At 53.5% G+C, this 23547-nt stretch overlaps 1 protein-coding gene across 1 annotated transcript; it reads left to right on the top strand.

Annotated features, from left to right (window-relative positions):
* The first annotated feature begins 84 nt into the window (after positions 1-84).
* TMEM43 (transmembrane protein 43) lies at positions 85-23279 on the top strand. The gene is made up of 12 exons (XM_036868530.1): positions 85-280; positions 11384-11533; positions 12304-12438; positions 13023-13117; positions 13898-13947; positions 14202-14271; positions 15022-15092; positions 16114-16235; positions 16499-16573; positions 17058-17159; positions 18521-18638; positions 21332-23279. The coding sequence occupies exons 1-12, from the start codon at positions 269-271 to the stop codon at positions 21532-21534; spliced, it is 1203 nt and encodes a 400-aa protein (XP_036724425.1). The 5' UTR covers positions 85-268; the 3' UTR covers positions 21535-23279.
* The last annotated feature ends 268 nt before the right edge of the window (positions 23280-23547 follow it).

Here is a 23547-nt window from a genome sequence, read left to right as displayed (position 1 = left end):
GAGGTACCGGTAGGTTGCAACTTTTGGAGCGTGCACCCGACCCTGGACTACATTTCCCGGGAGGCGGCGCGGCGCGGCGCGGCGCGGCGAGCGAGAGCTCAAAAGCCCGCGCTCGCGGGGCGGTAACTCTGTGGCGCGTTCCGGGCTCTGGGATTCGGCTGGGTGTGTACCGCTCTCTGGCAGGCGAGAGGCCGCGGGACTCCGCGCTGCGGCCGTAAGCCCCTCTCGGAGCTGAGCCGAGCGAGGCGGGCGGCGACCGGGCCGCGGCATGGCCGCGAACGTGAGTGTCTACTGGTTCGCCGGCCACACCCAGGGCTCCCCGTCTCCCGGCCCCCTCTCCCCGCGGGCGCGCCGCGGCCCCCTGCCCGGTGACCCCCTCCCTCTCGCGCCCGTATCCGGGCCTTCTGGCAGCTGAGCCGTCTGTCCGTCTCTTCCAGCCCGGCGGGACTCCTTGGGGCGCGCGGTGGCGGGGACGGGGCCTCGGGACGTGTGGCTCCGGCTCCCCGCAGCTCCTCCTTTTGTTCCCAGTTCTCGCTTGGGCCCTCGGATTTCTCCCATGTAAGGACCTTGAGGGCTGGACGGGGCCGCAGAGAAGGGGCCAGTCCACTGGGGCGGTGGCGAAGCCGATCCGCCCGGGCGGAGCTGTTCCGCGACGCACTGTCCGGGTGGGCGGTGAGCTCCCCGCCCCAGGGGGGTATGTAAACCCCGGCTGTGATGCTGCAAAGGGGCGTGGGCTAGGTTGGGAGCGGAGGAGTTAGGACGACGGGGAGAAAGGGGCATTTCCCTACGGCCGGGCCCTCGGCCTCCTAGCATGGATTTGGTTGCAGAGGCCCTGGCCGAAGGTGGTGCCCCTGGAACGGCTGCTGGCTGCTTCTCCTTGCAGCCAGCCTTATCTCAGGAATCTTTCTATTTAAGCCCAACATTCATTCAACAAACAGAGGGGCACCTCCCGCCAGGGTGCTGGGCGTGGGAGGAGCTGGTGATTCACACTCCCCTCCTCTGTGAAAGTGTGTGTGGAGCCAGCTCGCGGCCCTGCCAGCCCAGGCACTCCCTTCCTCCCTCCTGCTGCGGTGGAGTGTCTAGCCACTCTCCCCTGGTCTGTTACGCGCTCTTTTCAGGCCCCTCCTCTGTCCCCAAGCCTCCTCTCTGCCTCCCACACCCCCTGAGAAGCCAGGGCTTGTGTCTCCCACAGCCTGGATTAGAGTTGTCTGGGAGGCCGAGAAGCCTTAAATGGTGCACTTAGAGGTGGTCCGTGAGACGCAGGGTCCGCTGCCGGGAGAGACCCAGCCTGTGGCAGGACACGGGCCTGCCACCATACCGCCACCACCATATCTTACAGATGGGGAACTTCCCCGGCAGGGGAAGGCACTTGCCCAGGGTCTCACAGCCAGCTTGGCAGGTCATGGGAAGGTGTGGGGCAGGTTTTGGAGTCAGGCTGACCTGGGGGAAAATGCAGATTCTTCCTCAGGAGTTGTGTGGCCTTAATCTCTTGGGATTTTTGTTTCCTCATGGGAGCAGTTACTGTGAAGTTTAAGGGAGACTGTGCTTAGCATAGTGTCTGGGGCATAGTAGGTACTTAATACATAAAAAAGGAAACAGTTTGTCTTCAGTCCTGGTGGGCAGAGATCTTGGATACATTGGGTCCTGACCTTTGCCAAGGAATGTAGATGAATTAGGGGTCCCTCTGCTGCCAAACCTTTGTTGCTTCACCCAGCAGTGGGGTGCACATTTACAGGGGCCACCAGGCCCTGTGAGGAAGAAAGATCTAAAGATGGTGGGGTGGAGCAGGGAGGCCACAAGATTATTAATCACTGTAAAATCTGTCCAGTGATGGAGTTACTGTTACCATCTCCACTTTATAAATGAGTAAACAGGATCAGAGAGGTAGAGCAGCTTACCCAGTGTTACACAGCAAGTGATTTTCAGGGCCTGTATGTCAACCCGTGTTCCCACCACTCACTGCTCATTGATTCGAAGCCTGGAGTAGGGGAGTGGGCAGGGAGGAAATCTCCACGACCATCCATGTTTACTGGGCATTTGGTCCAGAATGTGGGCCGGGTGTGTCATGCCACTCTGCACGCTTGCCAGCCGGAGGGGCACCTTCTTCTCTTAAGGCCATCTTTGAGCCCCTTATCTTGATGTTGGCTCCTAGCTGTGTGCTGAGGGGAGGCCCAGGAGGAAGCCAGGCCTTCCAGCCATCGACCTGGGGACTGCACTGGCTGTAGCGGGACTGGCTTTTCCTGTCCTGCCTGCCTGCCTGCAGCGAGCTCCCAAGGAGTGAGGAACGCAGTCCAGAGCAGAGTGGTAGCAGAGTGGCCTCCAGTCTGCCCAGATTTGAATCCTAAGTCCATCTCTTAGAGGCTGTGTGATCTGGACTGGTGTTGTAACTGCTGAGCCTCTGTTTTCCCGTCTGCGAAATGGGGTCGTGATAGCGCCCACCTCCTTGGGCTTGTCCGTGTCTGGTCTGTGGTAGACTGGAGTGTTTGCCATTGTCATCATGATGATGGTTGATGGTCACCTACCTGCCTGCAGCAAATTGCTCCACTAATGTTTCCAAATGGCCTGGAAAGTCAAGACCATTTCTGAACGCAATGGACATCTGGGCCCTGGCAGGCCTGGGCTGGTGGCATTCAGCGACAGTCAGAGAACATGGCACCAGCTTCGTTTAAGCAGAGACTGACTTGACTCTCCTCTTACTCCCCAGTGCCAGGATAGGCTAGCTTACCCTGAGTGCTCATCTGGGAACCGCTTACATCTTTGTGGCTTTTGTCAGCTCAGCCCAGCCTAGCCTTGGTATCAGTGATGGAGAAAGCTGACTGCATTCCCACCAGCCAGCACTGGCATGGGGCTCCCTGTGCCCTGGGCACTGAGCATCCAATAATTATGTTCTCTGGTTCTTACCACAACCCTGTGTACTGGATTATTATCCCCATTTTACCCATGAGGAAGTGCCGGGCACAGAGGGGTTAAATCGCTTGCCCAAGGTCTCATAGCTGCTGTGTAGCAGAGCCTGCATTCAAACCCAGCCTGCTGGCTCCAGAGTCCTGCTTTGGATGATGACACTCTGGGTCAGCAGCGGACACGCTAAACTGTGCTTTGTTACCGGCTGGACAAAGCCTGACCCACTGATTCTGGAGTTTGCAGCCTACCATGACCCACCTAGAGCTGCCTAGCTGCCCTCCTCTCCTCCCCATGCCCTCCACAACCCAGCCAGGGCAGAGAGGCCGCTGTTCCCCCTGCTGGGGATGCCCTCACCCCAGGGTCCGCCTCTGAGAGCCCACTCAAAATGCCCCCCTCCTTCAGGGGGCCTGCGTTGACCCTCCCAGCTGGAAGGGGTCACTCCTTTAACACTGGATCTACACTGGTGCCCTCTCACCAGGCACTCAGCAAGGCCTGGCACTGTTAGTCGCCCTGACTGAATGGCCCTAAAGCCTCTCACCCCTACATTCTCACCCCTATGAGGCCTGGCACTGCCCTAAGGAAACTCAGCCTCTATTCGTTGAACTGAATTAGAAATATATCTCTAATAACCTGTTTGTAAAACAATTTGCTAGTTTCTTAAAAAACATGCATCTTCCCTATGATCCATCAGTTCCACTCCTAGGTATGTACCTAATGCCCAGGGGAAATGAAAACACATGTTTCCATGAAGACTCTGACAAAGATTCAAGAAGAAAAAAAGTTAATTCTTAAAAAACATGCATCTTCCCTATGATCCATCAGTTCCACTCCTAGGTATGTACCTAATGCCCAGGGGAAATGAAAACACATGTTTCCATGAAGACTCTGACAAAGATTCAAGAAGAAAAAAAGTTAATTCTATTTGAGCCAAACAGGATTATAACCCAGGAGATAGACTCTCAGAAACTCTGAGAACTGTTCCACATGTTAGAAGTCAAAGGCACACACTGCAATGAGAAGCCCATGCACCGCAACGAAGAGTAGCCCCCACTCGCCGCAACTAGAGAAAGCTCGCACATAGCAATGAAGACCCAACGCAGCCAAAAAAAAACAAAAAAAGTCAACCTCCTCCCAAGGCTGTGTATACTGACTCAAGTCTCAAGTGCCATCCCCAGCCCACCCCACTCCCCACCCTCGTCATTGTATCCCATTATCCTGTAGTATGTTCTTCGTTGCACTTACCATTATATAAATGTATGTTACATATTTTTAAAAAAAAGTCAAAGGCACAGTCATGTACATTTTCAAATCAAAGGATCGAACATCAAAATGACGTACTGATATTTTATATGAAGTTCATCAAAGACACATTGTCCAGTAGGCACGTACAAAGGAGCAGTAAATCACCATGACTGCCTGCAGAGCTGAGAAAGAACACTTCTTTTAAGAAGTTGCATTGCTAGCATCAGAAGAAAGGAAAAAAAATAATCTTTACAGTCGAGCAGGCGCTCCTGTCTTTGAGAAGGTGTGGTCAGTGTAATGCAGATGCAGACTGCACGTTAGGGAGGGAGAGAAGAGGCCCAAACGCACACAGAGAATTTTATGCTTAAATTTTCATGTCCTGCCTTCAAATATAAATTTCATTTCATCATTTTACCCCTTTTGATCATTAATCTTTTGGTAGAATACATTAGGTGATCAAATATTTGGTCCCTCGGGGTTGGTGATTGCTTACCTGCCCTGCATCCTGTCCCTTGATGACAGATCTGAATAGCCTGGTTCTTTCTTTCTTTTTAGGGGGTTAGGCTAGTAAAATGCTTGGCAAGGACTGATGGTCAATTGTCCAATAGGACGTATGCCAGTTTTACCCTGCATATGCGTTGTGCATACCTATTATATAGAACTACAGATATGATCAATAGTGTCAAGTCGTTAGACATCGTTATTTTAGTTGGAGTTTTTTTTTTTTTTTTTGGCTGCGTTGGGTCTTCGTTACTGCGTGTGAGCTTTCTCTAGTTGTGGCGAGTGGGGGTTACTCTTCGTTGTGGTGGGCGGGCTTCACATTGTGGTGGCTTCTCGTTGCGGAGCACGGGCTCTAGGCGTGCGGGCTTCAGTAGTTGCAGCACGCGGGCTCAGTAGGTGTGGCACGTGGGCCCTAGAGCGCAGGCTCAGTAGTTGTGGCGCACGGGCTTAGTTGCTCCGTGGCGTGTGGGATCTTCCCAGACCAGGGATTGAACCTGTGTCCCCTGCATTGGCAGGCGGATTCTCAACCACTGCGCCACCAGGGAAGTCCCTGGAGTTTTGAATATACAAGAGGCACAAGAGATTATTACTCTGTAAATGAAATCAATAAAGCCAACGACAATAAGAAAGTCACAAGTGGAGCTTTAAGCCATGAATCCACAGAGTTGAGCCATTTCCCTGAGATTTCACCTGGACTGGGAAAGGGGATCCTTCAGTGCGGAAATTGTACTTGGTATGTGAGCTGTTAGATGAGTTGTATTAGAGGACTCATCCTGTATGGAAATGCAGCATTTAGTCTGGGTTATAGCACAAGCTTCTCCTTGCAGGGTGGTGTTAAAAATCAAGAGCTATTCGATTTTGCAACATCACTTTCCCATTGTAGAAACTTCAGAATTGAGTAAATTAATCCTATGGAGTAAACAAACATAGAGGTGTATGCTGATGGGGAAACATTTTATAGATTATACGTTTTCTAAGGCAGCACTGTTACCTAATACTACATGGGCTAAGGAACTTAGGGATGTCTGTTGGGCTGCAGTGCTGCTTGCAGTCTCTTTGGCTGTATGACCAATGGTGCCTGATAGATTTCTGAGCGTACCTCTGTTTACATATATTCCTGCCCTAGGACTCAAGATTCCCAAAAGACTTTGCCACCAGATATCTTGATATCCTGCTAACATGGATCTCTTGACTCTGTCATGGAGAGAGAAAGGAGGTTCATCTGCCTCACTGTATAGACAGTGAGGTAACATAATGCCCAACAAACATAAGCCTTTTACCTGCCAGCTGTTAAGACATTTATGTGCCCATCCTTGGGTAGGTGTGTCAATTCCAATACCATAGAAGAAGATAAAACCTGGGGATGCAAGTGTTCCCTCCCAGAGAGCTCTCATGAATAGCCGCATCGATTGGAAGTTTCGCTAACACGGTATTAAACCACGGTCGTTCTTGCAGGCTTTTCAAAAGCTGTCTATATGGTATTTGACATGGGGGAGTTGCGGGCACAAGTTACTTGTGTTTTTCTCTTCAAGACATTTGTAAGTTAAGTAAGAGATGGAGCTCGGGGCAGGGGGTTTCTTGCAGGCTTTCCAAAAGCTGTCTATATGGTATTTGACTTGGGGGAGTTGCGGGCACAAGTTACTTGTGTTTTTCTCTTCAAGACATTTGTAAGTTAAGTAAGAGATGGAGCTCGGGGCGGGGATGGCTGGGGTGTGGGTACTAGCGTAAGTTGTGTCTGGTCCCTAAGGGCTGAGGGTAGTATAGTGTCAGACAAGGCATGGACACATTAGTACATTAGAAAATTTGGACCTGAAAGGTTAGGCCAGAGGGAGATTGATCTAAGTAAGTGGTAACATTGGGAACATCTGAAAAGTCAATGACAGGAGTTATGAGTGCCTGTGTCGGCCTTGTGTTGCCTGAAGAGTTGGATGACAGATCCAACGATCGGTTAAATTTGCCTCCAGTAGCTATACTTTGCAATAGCTGTACTAAGGAATTTTCCTTCCATCTTAAACTCTGGGGCAAAAGCATAGCTAGAAGTAAAACAGTAACTGTCAACTTTGACAGACATTTGGTAAATAGTACAATTGAACTGGTAGGATGGGTCTTACAGGCCTGGTCTGGACTCTTGGGTCAGCTGTCTGCTGCTGTTGTCCCCTCGTCCTAGCTTGGTGGTGCTCATCTTAGTTGAAACAGGGTGTTAGAAACAGGGGTCGAAGTCCATTTAGGTGGAGGGGCCTTTTTTAAAATGAGAGACGTGAATCCATGAATTAATGTCTTTCGGTTTGGCTGAGCATGGATTAGTTAACAATAACGGATAAGGTTCTTTCCCTTGTGGCTGCAAAGAATCATTTATTTGATGTCCTTTCCAATAAACAAAATGACTAGGTTATAATCCATGATCTGTAGGGTTTTCTGGGAGCTCGCTATAAAAAGAGTGAGTTACCAATTGTTTTGTAAGTGCCTCAGTGAGACCCTGACAATAATGTAATGTTTCCCTTGAACCACCATGGGGGCAAGTTTCCAAGAATACTGTTTTCCCCAGAAACCGTTTTCTCAGGCGCACAGTGAGTTACAGGGGGTGCATGCTGGAGTGATGGCCGTTGTGCTCCAGACACTAGGTGGTTTTTTTTCAATCAGGTCTAGACCATATTTCTGTGGTGGGGTCAGAATTCCCCTTTTTGTGGCCATATTTGTTTCTCTTCTTTGGTGGCAATTTCTTGAGCCTGTAGAAGGAAATCTTCTACCGGGTTAGCAGGGTTAACTGAGAACAGTGGCCGTTCTGGAGGCTGGATAGGATGAGTGTTTAAAGCTGCCTCATGGGCGGGGGCATCAGCGAGCTGATTTCCTGTAGTTTCCGTACTGTCGGATTTGGAATGCTTGGTGTAGGTGAAAACTGAAAATTATTGAAAATTACGGTTTCAAGAATCGCGAACCGTTTTGGCAGTCGTGTAACAATAACTCTGCAACCTGTTTTCCATTTTTTTATTAGGTTGTCCTGAAGAGCTTAAAAACCTCGTTGTTTCCATGACATTCCAAAGTCGTGTGTCACTCCAGAGGCATGGTGACTGTCAGTATAAATGTGTGTTACCTGGTCTTTAGGTAGAGTTAAGGCAGTTAATTCAGCTCGTGCTGACTTTGTTCCTGATGAGTAAACGTTTTCAATTATGTCTACTGTAGGCGTTACTGCCTGTCCAGCTCGGTAATGTCCGTGCTCATCCCGTAAGTAGGACCATCTATAAATTAAATTAGATCAGCATTATCGATATGGGCTTCCTGGAAGCGAGAAGATAATTGGTTAACAAAATGCAGTCGTGGTTGTTTTCTTCCTGTGGTGCTGGAAGCAGAGTTGCAGGGTTAAGGTTATTACATGGAACCAAGGTAGCATAAAGCAATGATACTTCATAGGAAGCTAGCTGGCTTATAGAATAGTGCTGAGGGTGGTGAGAGTTTAGAAGAAACTCACCTGAGTTTGGGACATAAATAGTTAAAGGAGACCCCATTACTGTTTCTTCAGTGGCTTTATGTGAGAGCCGTGGCTGAAATAGCCCTCACACAAGGAGGAAGTCCTTTTGCTACCGAGTCTAATTTAATTTGGGAGCATAACAGCAAGTCATCTACAAACGTTTTTGTAAAAGCATCTGTTATTGTGTAGGCATAACTGTGTATAAATGACAGAAGACTTAAAAGCATGGTTAAAGACCTGATTACAGTGTAGTTATCAAGGAAATTTGGCAATTTCTGTGGCGTACAACATTTAAGATACTGTAAATCATGACTGACAACATACCAGGACATTTCAAATTTTAGGAACTTCATGTAATTTCTAGAATATTTATAGTAATATATTTAGCCATATAATATAACCTAACAAGATTTATCATTACTCATTTGACAATGTTTCCCATGTAATTTAACATACCACATGAGCCTAATTAGTTTAATATTTCTCTTTGAGCTGTTTAGGGGCCTTCTGAAGCTTCCCAAAGTTAGCTGGAGGCCAAAAGAACTTCATTTAGAATTTGATTTGAGGAAGTTTGTGAACGATATCAAGAGGTTTTAAATGTTTGGCTAAGTAGAATCATAAGTCACTGTGAAACAATATTTATTCACTTAACCAAAGTGATAATGAAAGATTTCAAAAGCAAATACAGAAAGTTACAGCAGATTACTTAAGAGGTAAAGAAACTTTACAGTCAGTTATCAAAAGGAGATCAATATTTCAAGAAAACTTTGTCCTCTTAACAGAAAAAAACAAACTGTAGTTTTCACCATTTCACCTTTAATATTAAATTTCATTCGTTTAATTAAATTCAATCTGATATTAGTAAGTCCTGGCCATGCATAAAACTCTTTTCTCAGGGTTCCCTTTTTAAAATTAATTTTTAGAAATGTATGCCACTTTATAGTTCAGTCTTCCAACAAAGCACAGAATATATTTACTAATAGTCTCAGACATATTTAATCTCTCTGTAATAAGAGATCAAAGTAGGTAAACATAGACTTCTTTAGCAATTAATGTTTCAGTATTTCTTATTAAGAAAATGATCTAGACATTCAGTGAATTCCATCATTTGACTTAATTTGGCAGAACGCTGAAGTTTCAAGTCACGAAAAATCTGGAGAAACTGTTTTTATGTAGACATACCATAAAACAAAATTATTCTTAAAGAATTCACCCCAAAACTTATTTATTACTTACGAAAATATTATCATACCAAGTTAATTTTCTTGTTGACAAATTTTATAACAGAGATAACATGAGCTTATTAACTTTCAGTAAACCTAGGTACAGTTAAAGTATTACACTTAATGTTTGACTCTAAAGACATGTCTGTATTAATTAAACCATGAATTCTGACTCATTTTCATTCATTAAAGATTAATCCTAGATTATGTGATCCTTTAAAAATTCGGGCTAGTTTAATTACATTTAGAAATATTTGATTTGTACGCATTTACTTTTAAGTCAATTAAGTAAACCTCTTTTACCAATTAATGTTGATAATACCATTTGGAGTTAGAGACGGATCATACATACATACAGACATGCACATATCCAGCCAGACACGGACAGAAGTCTCCTGGTTTTCCTGCTTGAGTTTCACAACGGCCTCCTCTTTGCACACACTGTGCTCCCCCCGCCCCCTTCTTTTTTCCAGTTTTAGAGTCTATTAAGCCAAGGTTGTAGACTCAGGCAATGTGGGCTGTGTTTACATTTCAGGGACGTGATAAGAATTGTAACTTGAGGCTTTCTCCTAGGAATACTTTTGTTCTCTCAGGGTCAGAATTTTGAAAAGATGTTTTATCAAGCCAGCTTTCTCTACAGCGTTGGAATGTCAAAAGAGCTCCATCCTGGCCATTTAAGAGTTAAGATAAGTGTTTGCAAAAGCATTGGTTTCTTCATGAGGCCAGCCAGAGTGGCTGCCCATCAGGGGGCTGTTCGGCCTTTGAGCACGGTTTCCCATTATTAATTTGGCAGCCCAATTCAGATAGGATCTGAACAGCTTTCTGAGGGCAGTGTGATGGATCGAATGTGTGTCTGTCCCCCTAAGGGGTTCCCCTTGGGTCAGCTTGACTCTCAAGCTTCTTGGCTTCTCCCTCCACAGTCTAAAACCACCGTGGATGCTCAGAGCGCAGGGTGATCAGCCTTTATGATGCGCACCTGGCGAGCAGAACTTATTCGGTGGTTGTGCTGGGACTCCCTGTGCGACCGATGCACGTTAAGAGACTTGATCCTCAGACACTTCCCCCAGGTTCTCAGTCGCCTGAGAACAGCTCGTGGCTGGAAGGAGCAAGTTGTCCCTTTACTTCGGAGCTGAGCATGCTCAGTCTCTCATTTCACTAGCAGTTTGTTCAGACCATGTATACATAATCTTTCCAATTTAAGTCAATTTTTAAAAGAGACCAGTGAACCCCGTTCACTCCAAAGCTCCTCCAAGGTCCCTGCCTAGGAGATGTTCCAGTACCCCCTTAGGACTCCAAGTCCCAAGAGAAACAGCTCAAGTAAAACTCAGGATGTCATTTAAAGCAGTGCTGTCCAGGTACCAGGAGAACCCACCAAAGTGCCTGAGGAATACGGAGGAGTGGGGCTCCAAGGGCCTGTGCTGGCACCAAGCACCCGTTTGGGGTGGACTCCAGGTGTCCTCTGCTGGCTGGCTCTGATATCCCACCACCTTTGCCAAGCAAATGTCCACGAAAATTCAACTAACAATCAAGTGACAAGAAAAAAGGGCATTTTATTTGAGCCAAACAGGATTATAGAATTAAACAGGATTATATAGAATTAAAACTCAATAAAAACTGAGTATAAATAGGACTTCCCTGGTGGCCCAGTGGTTAAGAATCCGCCTGCCAATGCAGGGGACACAGGTTTGAGCCCTGGTCCAGGAAGATCCCACATGCCGCAGAGCAACTAAGCCCGTGTGCCACAACTACTGAGCCTGTGCTCTACAGCCCGCAAGCCACAACTACTGAGCCCACGAGCCACAACTACTGAAGCCCTTGCACCTAGAGCCTATGCTCCGCAACAAGAGAAGCCACCGCAATGAGAAGCCTGCGCACCACAACGAAGAGTAGCCCCCGCTCGCCACAACTAGAGAAAGCCTGCACGCAGCAATGAAGACCCAGTGCAGCCAAAAAAAAAAAAAAACAAAAAAAAAAACAGTATAAATAAATAGCGAAATTCAATTTATTTATTGAAAACCAATTTTCTTTTTTTTTATGTTTTTTTTTTCAGTATTCCAGTATGAGTAACAGGAAAGAACATGTCAGAACTACAACCAAGTCCCAGCCAGGCTTCCTGGAGCGGCTGAGCGAGACCTCGGGTGGAATGTTTGTGGGGCTCATGACCTTCCTGCTTTCCTTCTACTTAATTTTTACCAATGAGGTATGATGTTTGGGGTCCCTCTGTGCAGAATGAGGGTCCCTGCAGTGTCAGGGAGCAAAGGCTGTGAATTCGGAGGCTGGACATGGTAATAAGGGTCTAGATTTTATGGGGGCAGGAGCTGAATTAATCAGAGTTTTTCTTTTGTGACCCCCCCCTCACGACTGATGTAAGCAGGAGGGGGAGTGGATCTGTTCACACACCTGCAATCCTGGGTAGCATCAGTTTCAGGCATGGTTGCCTCCAGGCGTTCATGCTGGGTCACTAGGAATCTCCATTTCTCCATCTCTTGCCCATTTTTCTCTGTTGTGGACGTTTCTTTGGCAGGCTCTTCCTTTGTGGTGGCAAAGGTGGCCCGGTAACTCCAGGGTCACATCCAAGCAGCTTAGCAACCCCAGGGAAAAGAGGAACCATCTCTTTCTAAATCAGTTTAGCAAAAGTCGCAGGGAGACCTCTCAGTGGCCTCAGTCATCTCTCTGAACCGCTGCCTGTGGCCAGTGGACACAGGATGTGATTGCCGAGGCCTGGGTCACATGATTTGAACAGGCGTGCGATCGCCGCAAGTGAAGCAGGAGTGGAGGGGAGGAGGAGGCAGAGAAAAATGGGGGAGGGGTGCAGGGCAGAAGAAGCAGCAGCTCTTCCCGGCACGGGCGGTGCTGAGATGGGTGCTGGGTGGCCTTCCTGGGAGAGCGCACGTCCTGGGTTCCTCTTGCCCAGGGCAGAGGGCACAGCTGTGTCCAGTGGTTGAAATCCTCACTCCCCGCTGTGCACAGGGCCGCACAGTGAAGATGGCGACCTTGCTGGCTGAGGGACTCTCGCTGGTGGTGACCCCCGACAGCGTCCACAGTGTGGCTCCGGAGAATGAGGGGCGGCTGGTGCACATCCGCGGGGCCCTGCGGACGTCCAAGGTAGGCTTGGCGGTGGTTGCTGACCCGGGGAGGCCGGGGCACATCGCAGGATATTGTCTGATGGAGGATTTGAAAGCGTGGGCCTTGGAGACGGGGACACTTGGCGTGACTCCTGCTGTATCGTTCAGCAGCCATGTGGACCCATCTTTCCTGAGTCTCGGTGTCTTCCTCTGTCAAATGGGGAGAATAATTGTAACAGACCAGGAGCCGGTTCTGAAGATTGGGCGGATTCAGTAGCTACCCTCCCGGCACAGTCTCTGGCCCAAGGCAAGAGCCTCACAAAGAGGCGCTTTAACAGTGATGATGGGTTTGTGTGTCTGGCGCCAGGTCTCCTGTCTGAACACCCGACACGCTGCGTGGGCCCTGCGCCCTTGGGCCGAGCAGCCTGAGCTCCGCGCGCGGCTCGCGTCACGGGCTTGCAGGTGCAGCACTCCGGACGGCAGCTTCCCTCGTCTCCCCATGCGAGCAGCCGCGGAGTTCTCTGTGCTCTTCTGCCCCCGGACCTGTTTCTCCTCCAGCCCATCTTCCCCCGAGCCGGGCATTCTTGTCCTTTATTTTTCTTGTTTGTTTGATTCTATCTGAAGCTCTTGTCTGATCCAAACTACGGGGTCCACCTCCCGGCTGTGAAGCTGCGGCGGCACGTGGAGATGTACCAATGGGTGGAAACCGAGGAGTCCAGGTGAGGGGCCGGCGGGTGAAGAGTTGGCTGGGGCTGAAGGAGGCGTGGGGATTAGGGTGACGTGCAGGTGGCGCTCACTTTGACACTTCTGAAACTTAAAGTATAAAATCTTCCTATCGGAGAAATGTCCAATTACCCCCCAATTACTGGCTGACGGTCTTGTTTGGAGGTGGCAGGAATCTCCTGCAGAGGGGCTCGGAGGAGAAAGCGGGCTTGGTTAGCTCCCTTCCGGGGAAGTTGTCCAGGGCTGCCCCAGCTCAGGCTCAGACGGAGCTGTGCCAAGTTGTGTCCCACCTTCTCTTCCATGGCGTGCGGGGGGGCGGGGGGGTGCTCCTGGGCCATGTCCTATCAGATCTAACAGGAGCCCCAGGCAGGCTCTCATCGACCACACGTACTATGAGTGAGGGTGGAGAGGGGACTCGGGGAGCCCAGGTGGCTCAGTCTGGGGCAGGGCAGCCTCAGGGGCCTCCACAGGGCCGTCGCAGAGCAGAGGGTGCAGGCAGATCGCTGAGCCCACGGGGCACGGCTGGGACACAAGCCAGGGGAGGCCGGTTTCAGCTCAGGATGAGAAAGCTCTTTTCTCTAGTGAGCGCCTGTGAGGCCTGGAGCTGGCTGTTTGCCAGGGAGCACCCTTTTTCTGGGCTGGTGTGGACCAAGCCTGCTTCATCTGGGGAGTCTGACCTGGGAGCCCCGAGGTTGCTTCCAGCCGGAGATGCTTAGAGATGGGGATGCCTCGGGAGTGATGGGCTGACTCTGGTGCTGCCTGTGCTTTCCCTGCAGGGAGTACACCGAGGACGGGCAGGTGAAGACAGAGAGGAGGTACTCCTACAGTGAGTACCGGGCCCCGGGCCTGCGGGCGGACAGGGCACCTCCCTGCACACCTGTGGTCTCTGTCCTCACCAAGCATCAGGCTCCCTGGGTGCTGGTCCTCAGAGCCCTGCTCTCCCATCCATCCAGCGAGGCTCCAGTAGCCGCCCTTTTGGCCCCCGAGTGGTCGCAGGCTTGGATAAGAGGACGTGGGGCCAGTGGGCCTCAAACCTGAGGTTTACCGTGGTTTCTGCGTTGTTCCCTCTGCCTGAAACAGACACTGAATGGAGGTCGGAAATCGTCAACAGCAGAAACTTTGACCGAGAGATTGGCCACAAAAACCCCAGGTGAGAGCTGGGTCCCCAGGCCTGAGCGTAGCCTTGTCGGCCACTAGCAGGTACCCAGCCTCAGCTTCCTCATCTGAGTAATGGAATTGAGTTGCTTCTGTCTCGTGAGCTGATGAAAATGTGGGACAGGGTTCCGAGGTCAGGTCCTGTGCTGGGCACCAGGAACACAGAGGCGAGACCTGACACCCCTGGCCCCAGGCGACCTCCCCTCAAACAGGTCATGGGTATAAGGCTGGACTGAGTGCCTGGAGGGGTCGTCAGCGGTTGGCGTGGATGGGAGGACAGTCAGCAGGGGTTTTCAGGAGGCAACAGCGTTTGACCCGGCCCTGCGGGGGTTCCGGCAGAGGAAGGTTAGCTCAGGGGCAGGGATGGGGGTGATGAGACAGGCGTGACACTGGGCTGGGCCAGGGAGGGCCTTGAATGTGCACGGTGGGGTTTGGGTGCTAGCCGGGCTGGGAAGGGTCAGGAGGGTGTGAAGTCCATGGAAGGGCCATCTGAAGGCTGGGGGGCAGGATGGGACACGCTGGCAGGGGTCCAGGCAAGAGGGTAGGAAGCTCTGGGGGACGGGAGGCCGCAGGAGGCTGCTCCTCCCGGGTAGAGGCTGAGGCAGGGGGGGAAAGACCAGACTGTGGGGCTGGGCTGGACGTGCAGGAGCCCTCTGCGTTGGGACCCTGCCCAGCACAACCCACAGGGACCCAAGCAGCGCCTGCCCGGCGCCCTCCTTCACCAGCAGCTCCCCCTCTCCCACAGTGCGATGGCCGTGGAGTCATTCACCGCAACAGCCCCCTTCGTCCAGATTGGCAGGTTTTTCCTCTCAGCGGGTGAGTCTCAGGCCCCTTTCGATGAGCCAGCATCGACCTGGGGCCCTGCACTTCCACCTGGCCACCTCCCAGGAGCCGGGACCCTAGCACTCAGCCCTCAGATGCTTAAAGGGGTCCCCTGCTGCCCTGGGCATGGGGTCAGCCGGCGCTTTTCCAGCGTCATACTTTGGGCCGAGGCCAAAGGGCAGGTGTGTCCCCAGGAGGTGGGGAACCATGTAGAAGCCCTCCTGAAACCCATACCAGGGAGCAGCTGCCAGGTGCTGCGTCCTTATCGGGCTGACCAGGCAGAGCTGAGAGCCCTTCCTTGGCAGCCCTGGAGCCGGCAGCGCAGAGAAGGCCCCAGGGCTCCACTTGTGAGCCCCAGTGGCGCCCAGCCCTGTGCCCGGGGGGGTGCGGTTCATCACAGGCCCCGAAGGGACTCTAAAGAGAGGCTTGCGAGGGACAGGGTGGCACCCCTAGCCACAGAAACTCCCGGGGCTCAGTCCCTGCGTCTCAGTCCCTGAGCCTGACCCAGGAAGGACGGAGAGAAGACACTTAGGTGGCAGATAGCCAGCGGGACGGGGGAGAGACTGCGTGAGCCAGGGCCTGGCTTGTCTGCTGTCTGCTCTGGTGCCAGCCATGCCAGCCATGCCAGCCAGCCCCAGCCTCGTGCTGTTGCTGCAGCAGGGAAGCCAGGCCTGGACACAGATGACCAGACCCAAGGTGGAGTGGCTGCCAGGCTAAGGCCCTTCCAGAGCTGTGGTCACTCTGACTGATGGGGAAGAGGGGACAGGGAAGGCTTCCTGGAGGAGCTGAAGACTGAAGGGGGCTGGCATTGCGGAAGGATGGAGTCGGAGGAGGGACTCTGGGTGGGAGACAGCGTGTGTGGACACCCCGGGTGTGTGGGGTCCCCGGGGGGCGAGCCAGGAGGTGGCCACGTGGCTGGGCTTGTGAGGGTGCTTGGAAAGGCCGTCCGGCTGAGGGTTTGCAGCCAGGAGCTGCAGCGGACTCAGCACTGTTTCTAACTGCCCACCTCTCTCAGGCCTCATCGACAAAGTGGACAACTTTAAGCCACTGAGCCTGTCCAAGCTGGAGGACCCACACGTGGACATCATTCGCCGGGGGGACTATTTCTACCACAGTGAAAACCCCAAGTACCCCGAGGTACCCAGCGGGCTTGGGCGCTCAGATGGCAGAGGTCAGGGCCCCAGAGTCCCGCCCCCGACAGCGCGCGGGACTCAGAGCCCAGCTTCAGACTCTGGTCCGGTTCCGGTGAATCACAGCTACACTCGCCCAGTGAAATTGGAGGAGAGAGGCTTTCCGGGCGATGGGGCCACCTGGGCAAGGGCAGAGGTCGTGGGAGTGGGGCGCGCCATGGGCCCAGCTGACGGCTCCAGCCTCCCTCACTTGCTTCTCTTCCACCCCAGGTCGGAGACCTGCGCGTCTCGTTTTCCTACGCAGGGCTGAGCGGCGATGACCCCGACCTGGGCCCAGCTCACATGGTAATCAGCTCCCCGGGCCGACTCAGGGGTCCTTCCTGGGCGCAGACGCTGGGGCCCAAGCGAGGGCTGTGGGCGCCCCCCCCACCCGTGTACACACGTGCCCTGTGCACGTCCATGGGCCCCAGGCTGAGGGTGCGGTGCTAGGGGTCTCGCAGCTGGGCCCGATGAGGTTCTTCCAATCGCGTGCAGCCCCTCTGCCCCCAGCCCCGGCTTCTGCTCTGTAGAGACTCGGTCCCACGTTCCTGACCCCCTCACCCCGGCCCCAGCCCCTGCTCGGCCCTGACACGCGCTTCTGCCCGGGGTCCTCCCCGGAGCTTCGGATGGAGCGGCGAAGCAGGAGCTGCCGTTCCCCGGGCCAACGTGGAGGCAGAGGCTCGGGGTGGCGTGGGTGTCCCCGCTCGCTGCCTCATTGGCACGTGGTGAGGAGGGGAGCTGGGCCTGCGGGTGGTGGCCCCGCAGCTCTAAGCCTGAGTTCTCTGACCAGGTCACCGTGATTGCCCAGCAGCGGGGTGACCACCTGGTCCCATACTCCACCAAGTCCGGGGACACCTTGCTGCTCCTGCACCACGGGGACGTCTCAGCAGAGGTGAGTGGCCCCTGTGCACCTGTGCTCTGCCCTCCAGTGGCGTGTCACAGACTGCCACCACGGAGGCAGATCCAGGCCCCGAGGCGAGAGAAAGCTGTAGAAGGGGTTAGGTCTCCCTGTGTGTGCAGCCCGTGTCCCCGAAGCGGGGAGCAGTGGGCAGAGCCCCTGCAGCCTGGTGTGAGGGGCAGACGCTGAGCCCACGGACATGGAGACAGCAACCTCCTGTGGCAGCGGGCAGCGGGACATTTCTGCTGAGTCCCAAGTGAAGAGAAGGGGCCAGTCAGTCGTGCTGGCAGGCCAGGGCCCTCCTTGTCGGGGCCAGGGCGCCGGGTGGCCCTACGCAGGGAGGGGCGGGCAGAGGCCCGTGAAGGCTGAGTGTGAGCTGGGGTGAAGGGGTTGAGCTGCGCGGCCCCAGGACCAGGCGAGTGAGGGCGGGCGCCTCCAGATGGACCAGGGCACCCACCCCATCTGTAAAACGGGGTCATGCCTCACCCAAGCCCCGAGGAGAAGGGGTGCAAAGATGTGCCATTAGTTCAGTGCCTGCTTTAGAAGTTAGCCTCTCCTCTCCGGGCAGGAAATCCTTCTCTTTAGCAGAAAGTGCGCTTGCATGTTGTTGATGAGCACAGCGTATCCGTGGAGGGCCGTTCTGAATCTGCCCTCTCAACCCATAAGGGTTTGGAAGGTTAAGGTAGTGGGCATATGGCAGGGCTTAGCTGTGACCTTTTGACCCGCTTATTGGGCGTTCAGCTGTCGTTCCCTCCCTTTGGCCCCCAGTCCAGGCGGCACTGGGCTGTGCCTTCTCCTTGAGCTTGGGACGAGGGTGTGGTCAGGCTGTGGCCCAGAGCCAGTTACCAACCTCAGGGCAGGGCTGGCCCCTCCCAGCCTGGCGACTGTGAGTCACCCTTTCTCAGGCAGCTTTCAGGGCCCCAGTGAGTTTCTAGAATCAGGAGGCCCAGCCCAGGCCTCTGTCCCGGGGCTCCAGCCTCCCGCAGGTGGGGCCCCGGTCTCAGAGCTGCCCCCCAGAGAGGAGTGCTGGGGCTCGTGGCTTGACGCCGCGTGGGGACAGATGACCCCCGGAAGGCGCTGCTGCGGCAGGAGGGTCAGGTTTATTCGGTGAGACGGTGGGCTGGCGGCTCTTGGAGGAGGCGGGCTGTGATCTGAGGGCCCAAACCTGCCTGCTCTGTGCTGCCAGGTGGGCGAGGCACGTAGGCCCGGGTGGTGCCCTTTCCTCCCTCTGGTTTGTCCAGAAACGCAGTGGCTCCTGGGTCAGCCCGGGCCCTTTGGCTCTGGCCCTGCCGACTGGGTAGGCTGGTGACCCCCCGGAGCTGAGACGTGATGGCCCCTCCCCACTTGTCCTGCAGGAGGTGTTTCGTCGAGAACAGAAGAGCAACTCCATGAAGACGTGGGGCCTGCGGGCGGCTGGCTGGGTAGCCATGTTTGTGGGCCTCAACCTCATGACGCGGATCCTCTACACTCTGGGTAGGTGGGGAGAGACGGGGCGTCCTTGGCCCCTCCCACCTCCGCTCTCCCCTCCAGCCTGGTGGGGTGCACTCAGCCCATCCTGTGCCCCCAAGGCTTTGGGACGAGTGAGCAGGGGAAGCAGCATGCGGGTTAGGATGCTTCCGGAGTAAGAGCGGGCGGATGCTGACCCCCGAGGCTGCGGGTTTCCCCGCTCTGTCCACCCGCCCATCCCCTCCGCCCTTCACCCCTTCATCGCACAGCCGAATAGCCGTGCTGAGGAGGCTGGCCGGCCGTGCCAGGCCTGAACAGAGCTCTGGATTCCTTTCCTGGCCCGGCTTCGGTTTCCTCACACCTAATTTGCAGAGTTCTGTGAAATGTTTGGCAAATAGGAAACACTCAGGAACTGTTACGCTTCACCCCCACCCCAAATCCTGGGCTAGACTTGGCACGGCCACTGGCAAGTCTGGAGCGCAAGGGAGAGCATGCCGGGCTGCCCATGGCCCAAGGTTGACCCGCTTGAGCCCCAGAGCTGCCCAAGTGGGCCAGCCTGGCTCAGGAGGACCGAGTGCCCGGGGTGATTGAGTGCTGGGCCTTGGCTGCTCTCCGGGAGGATGGGGCTTCTCGGGGGATGCCCCGTCCAGTCAGATGGTTCTGCCCACCGTCTCTGGGCCCGGAAACCCGTCCCCCGCTTACCCTCTCCAGCTGGGGAGAGTCTGGCTGCAGTACCCGCAGACTGTCAGATCATTTTACAGCTGGGAAAACTGATGTGAAGGGAAAGGAAGGCTGCTCCCCTTGGGCAGCTGAACTGTGCCCAGAAAGGCAGCTGCGTCTTGGGCACAATCGCTAGGTCCCTCGTGGCTGTGACCTTGGACAGGCCGTTTCCCTCTCAGAGCCCAGTTCCACCATCGTCAAGTTTGTCTCAGAGGGCCCTCCTTTGACTCTCCGACTGGTTCTCTCCACACTGGAAGGCTGATTCTCCAGAGTCAGAACAGACATGAGAGCACAGAGGGACAGTGCAGGGGAGGGACTCAGGAAGCTGCAGCGCAGGGCGCCCGTTCACACCTCCACTCCTGTGATGAGCACTTTCCGAGTGCCTGCTGTGCGGAGGACGCTGCTCCGGGCCCCGGAGGCCATGCAGCCAACAGGACGGACAAGGTCCCTGTCCTCTCGGGGCTTAGCGCAGAGACTAAGACCTGAGGCTCTGCACTCAGTCTTTTTTTGTTTTTTTAGTTTTATTTATTTATTTTTGGCTGTGTTGGGTCTTTGTTGCTGCACGTGGGCTTTCTCTAGTCGGGTGAGCGGGGGCTACTCTTCACTGCAGTGCGCGGGCTTCTCATTGCGGTGGCTTCTCTTGTTGCAGAGCACGGGCTCTAGGCTCGCAGGCTTTGGTAGTTGTGGCACGCGGGCTGAGTAGTTTTGGCTCACGGGCTCTAGGGCGCAGGCTCAGTAGTTGTGGCACACAGGCTTAGTTGCTCTGCGGCATGTAGGTTCCTCCCGGACCAGGGCTCGAACCCGTGTCCCCTGCATTGGCAGGCGGATTCTTAACCGCTGTACCACCAGGGAAGTCCCACTCAGACAGTCTTAAGTTTAAATCCTGGTTATGCCACCTTCTAGCTGTAAGTTTAACTCCCAGGCCTCAGTGATCTTGTGGGTGAACTGAGGTTAAGAGCAGTACCGGCCTATGCCGTGGAGCAACTAAGCCTGTGCGCCACAACTACTGAGCCTGCGCTCTAGAGCCCATGTGCCACAGTTGCTGAGCCCACGTGCCACAACTTCTGAAGCCTGTGTGCCTAGAGCCCGTGCTCCGCAACAAGAGCAGCCACCGCAGTGAGAAGCCCGCGAAGCCCGCGCACTGCAACGAAGAGTAGCCCCCGCTCGCCGCAACTAGAGAAAGCCTGTGCGCAGCAACGAAGACCCAACGCAGCCAAAAATAAATTAATTAAAAAAAAATTTTAAAAAAAGAGCAGTACCAGCCTTACAGGGTGGGCGGGGTGTGGTGTGACGCATGGTCCCACGGTCAGTGCCCAAACGTGACGCCTGCTTGTGGGGGCCAAGTGGGGGCCCTGCCGTCATGGCAGACACCCGGGCCGGCCGTGCAGGCCCAGCGGCACCAGATCCCTGGCCCATGGGAACTGAGTGCAGACCCCCCCAGTGGACGATGGCTATGGAATGCCTGCCTGCAGAGGCCAGGAGGCCAAGGACGGGTAATTCCACAAGGGTTGACAGATCTGAGACTGTATCACGTTGGGCGGTAGACTGCAGGGTCCTCGAGGTGGGCGGCTCGGGCCCGTTGAGTCCCCTCAGCCCCTCCGTGGAGCTGGGCGCACAGGTAACTGGTAACGGCTTGGGTGACCGAACAGGCCCCTCCAGGAAGGGCTGAGGGGCCCAAATAGGCCCCCCAGGGGCTTCGGCCCACCCTGCTTTGTGAGGGGCAGCAGCCGGGTGCTCGCCACCGTCTCGCGAGTCTCTGTTCTGCCCTCAGCACACGAGGCCTCAGAGCACGACCACGCGCCCTGCCTGGGGCTGGGACGGGCTGCGGTCTGGAGCAGGGCTCCTCCTCGTGTGACCTCCCGGCTCCCTCAGGCCACATGCCCCCCACCGCTTCCTCTTCCTCCCCACCTGGTTCAGAGACAGGCTGCTGGCTGGCGGGGCGGGGAGAACAGCAGAGCACGGGGGCCTGGGAAGCCTCACTACCTCTCTCTTCCCCACAGTGGACTGGTTCCCCGTCTTCCGAGACCTGGTCAACATTGGCCTGAAGGCCTTTGCCTTCTGCGTGGCCACCTCGCTGACCTTGCTGACCGTGGCCGCTGGCTGGCTCTTCTACCGGCCCCTGTGGGCGCTTGTCATCAGCTGCCTCGCCCTGGTGCCCATCATCATTGCTCGGACACGGGTACCGGCCAAAAAGCTGGAGTGAGCCGGGGCTCCGGCACCCACTGGACACTGCCTGTGCCTCGGGACCCAGGTCATCCCCTCCCCCAAACCCACGTCGGTCTTGGATTCCGCACGTGCCCCACTCAGGTGGCAGCCTTGGCAGTGCGCACGGGTGTCGGGTTGGCGTCCATCAGTTAGCACTTCGCACCCCTTCTTGCCAGCGGGCAGCTTTGGTGGCAGGAGGCGGCTCCTGTCCGGCAGCGTGACACGCGCCCTCCTGCTTGTTTCCTTTCCTTCTCTTGGGGCCGTGCGGCCACTCGCGTGTTTCATTTAGCTGATGTCTGCCGCGGTGGTGACACTCAGACCTGGGGACAGTGCCAGGCTCCACCACAGCCACCGCCGTGCCCACGTCCCAGGACAGGGCGGCAGGGGTGCCACAAACCCACTCTGCGCATGGAGCTTGATTCGGTACTTAAGAGAATCAGGGGGTGTGGTGATGAGGAAGGTGGACGTTTGTTGGGCTTTGCACGCACGTTACCATTTGGCAGAATCTTTGTGGCGTGTAGGACCTCCACAGGCCTGGTTGTTTCTTGCCACTTCATTTCTCTGCACGTAGCTCCCCGACCTGCCCTAAGAGGGCGCGGTTTCAAGTCAGATCTAGAAAACAAACACCTCCTGAATGATTTACGTCTCAGACTGTTACAGAAAACCCCCTTTCATCTGTCAGTTGAAGGTAGTTCAGAGCACAGAAAGTTCAGTGGGGCTGTTACTTACCTGGTTGAGAAAGTTACCTGTCGGTATTCTGGGTCCCTAAGAAGCTTTTCAAAGCTTCAGGTGCTTTGAAACCAGTGTTAGCAAAAGGCTCGTTTTCCCTCTGGGAGGAGATTGGGGTCTCTATCCGGGAGAGAAAGGCATTTCCTTTCATCCTCTGGCATCAAAGCCCAGATTTTCTTGAAGATGATTTTGAGTTTTTAGTCAATTACCCTAAGTGGGCTCCTTCGTGGTGACACCCCACCCACCAACCAAAATCAGGCATCAGAGGCTGCAGATTTGAAAGCTCTCTGGCCTGGCTCTGTTCATCACAGGTGTGCTTTTGACATTAGCATCTGGGCCTCAAGTGGCTGCTTCTGGGTGATATATGTGTTCAGTGTCCACAGCTTTATTCCTAAATCAAATCTACCCATGCTTATTTAATTCACAGAGTTTAAGTTTCCCAACTACTCTCAACACCCTTTGAAAGATAAAGTATGTTGTAACATTGATGTCTTAAAAGACTTGTGTGTCCTTTATCTTTCAAGTATTTGGAAATTGTTGTGTTTTGCTGGGAGTGGCTGCTTTAGTGGAGTAAGTTTGGTAGCTGAATAGGATTTAGAACTTCTGAAACTCAAGAGCTAATAATCTCTCTCGTTGTTCTGGGCATTTGTGGTATAAACTGAGATTTTTCATGTTCAAAACAGCCAGCCCCAGCGATGAGTTATCTGGGTTTAAGGACTGAAATAGTGTTCACTGTTGCTTGTTAAGTGAACAGTTTCTTCGATCTCTCAACTCTTAAAGATGCTTTTGGAAAGCACAGTGACGAGATGATGGCTAAATACAAAATCCTTGATATTTGGTTTGTGTAATATTTTTCTGGTACATATTTTAAATTACTGCCAATTTCAGGTGTTCTTAAAGACCAAAATCATGTTAAGAAATATTTCAAGCCTTTGGGAAATCATGATGAAACTTGTATTATCTTTGTATTTTTGATAAAAGTTCAAAATAAATTTCTAATTATCTTTTGATACAGGAACTTGCCATTATCCCCCTTTTTTTTTTTGCATTGTCTGAAATTTCTGTCTGAAAGAATTCAGCCATAGAATTTATTAAGAACCCTATCAATTTTTGGAACTTAGGTTCTAAATTGCTTTCAATTTTTTTGAGAAGGCACCTCAATATCTCTAGCACTTAGAAACCTACTCTGGTTTGTGTGGACTTAAGAGCGGCTCCCACCTTTGCCAGTCTTCAGATCGTTCTCAGAGGTGGGAGGGAGCCGGCGGGAACCGGCACAAAAGGC

This window comes from Balaenoptera musculus, chromosome 11 (genome assembly GCF_009873245.2).
Source record: "Balaenoptera musculus isolate JJ_BM4_2016_0621 chromosome 11, mBalMus1.pri.v3, whole genome shotgun sequence".
In the NCBI taxonomy this organism is placed as follows: domain Eukaryota; kingdom Metazoa; phylum Chordata; class Mammalia; order Artiodactyla; family Balaenopteridae; genus Balaenoptera; species Balaenoptera musculus.
The sequence above is the reverse complement of the archived record's forward strand: the minus strand, read 5'-3'. Positions and strand labels throughout refer to the sequence as shown.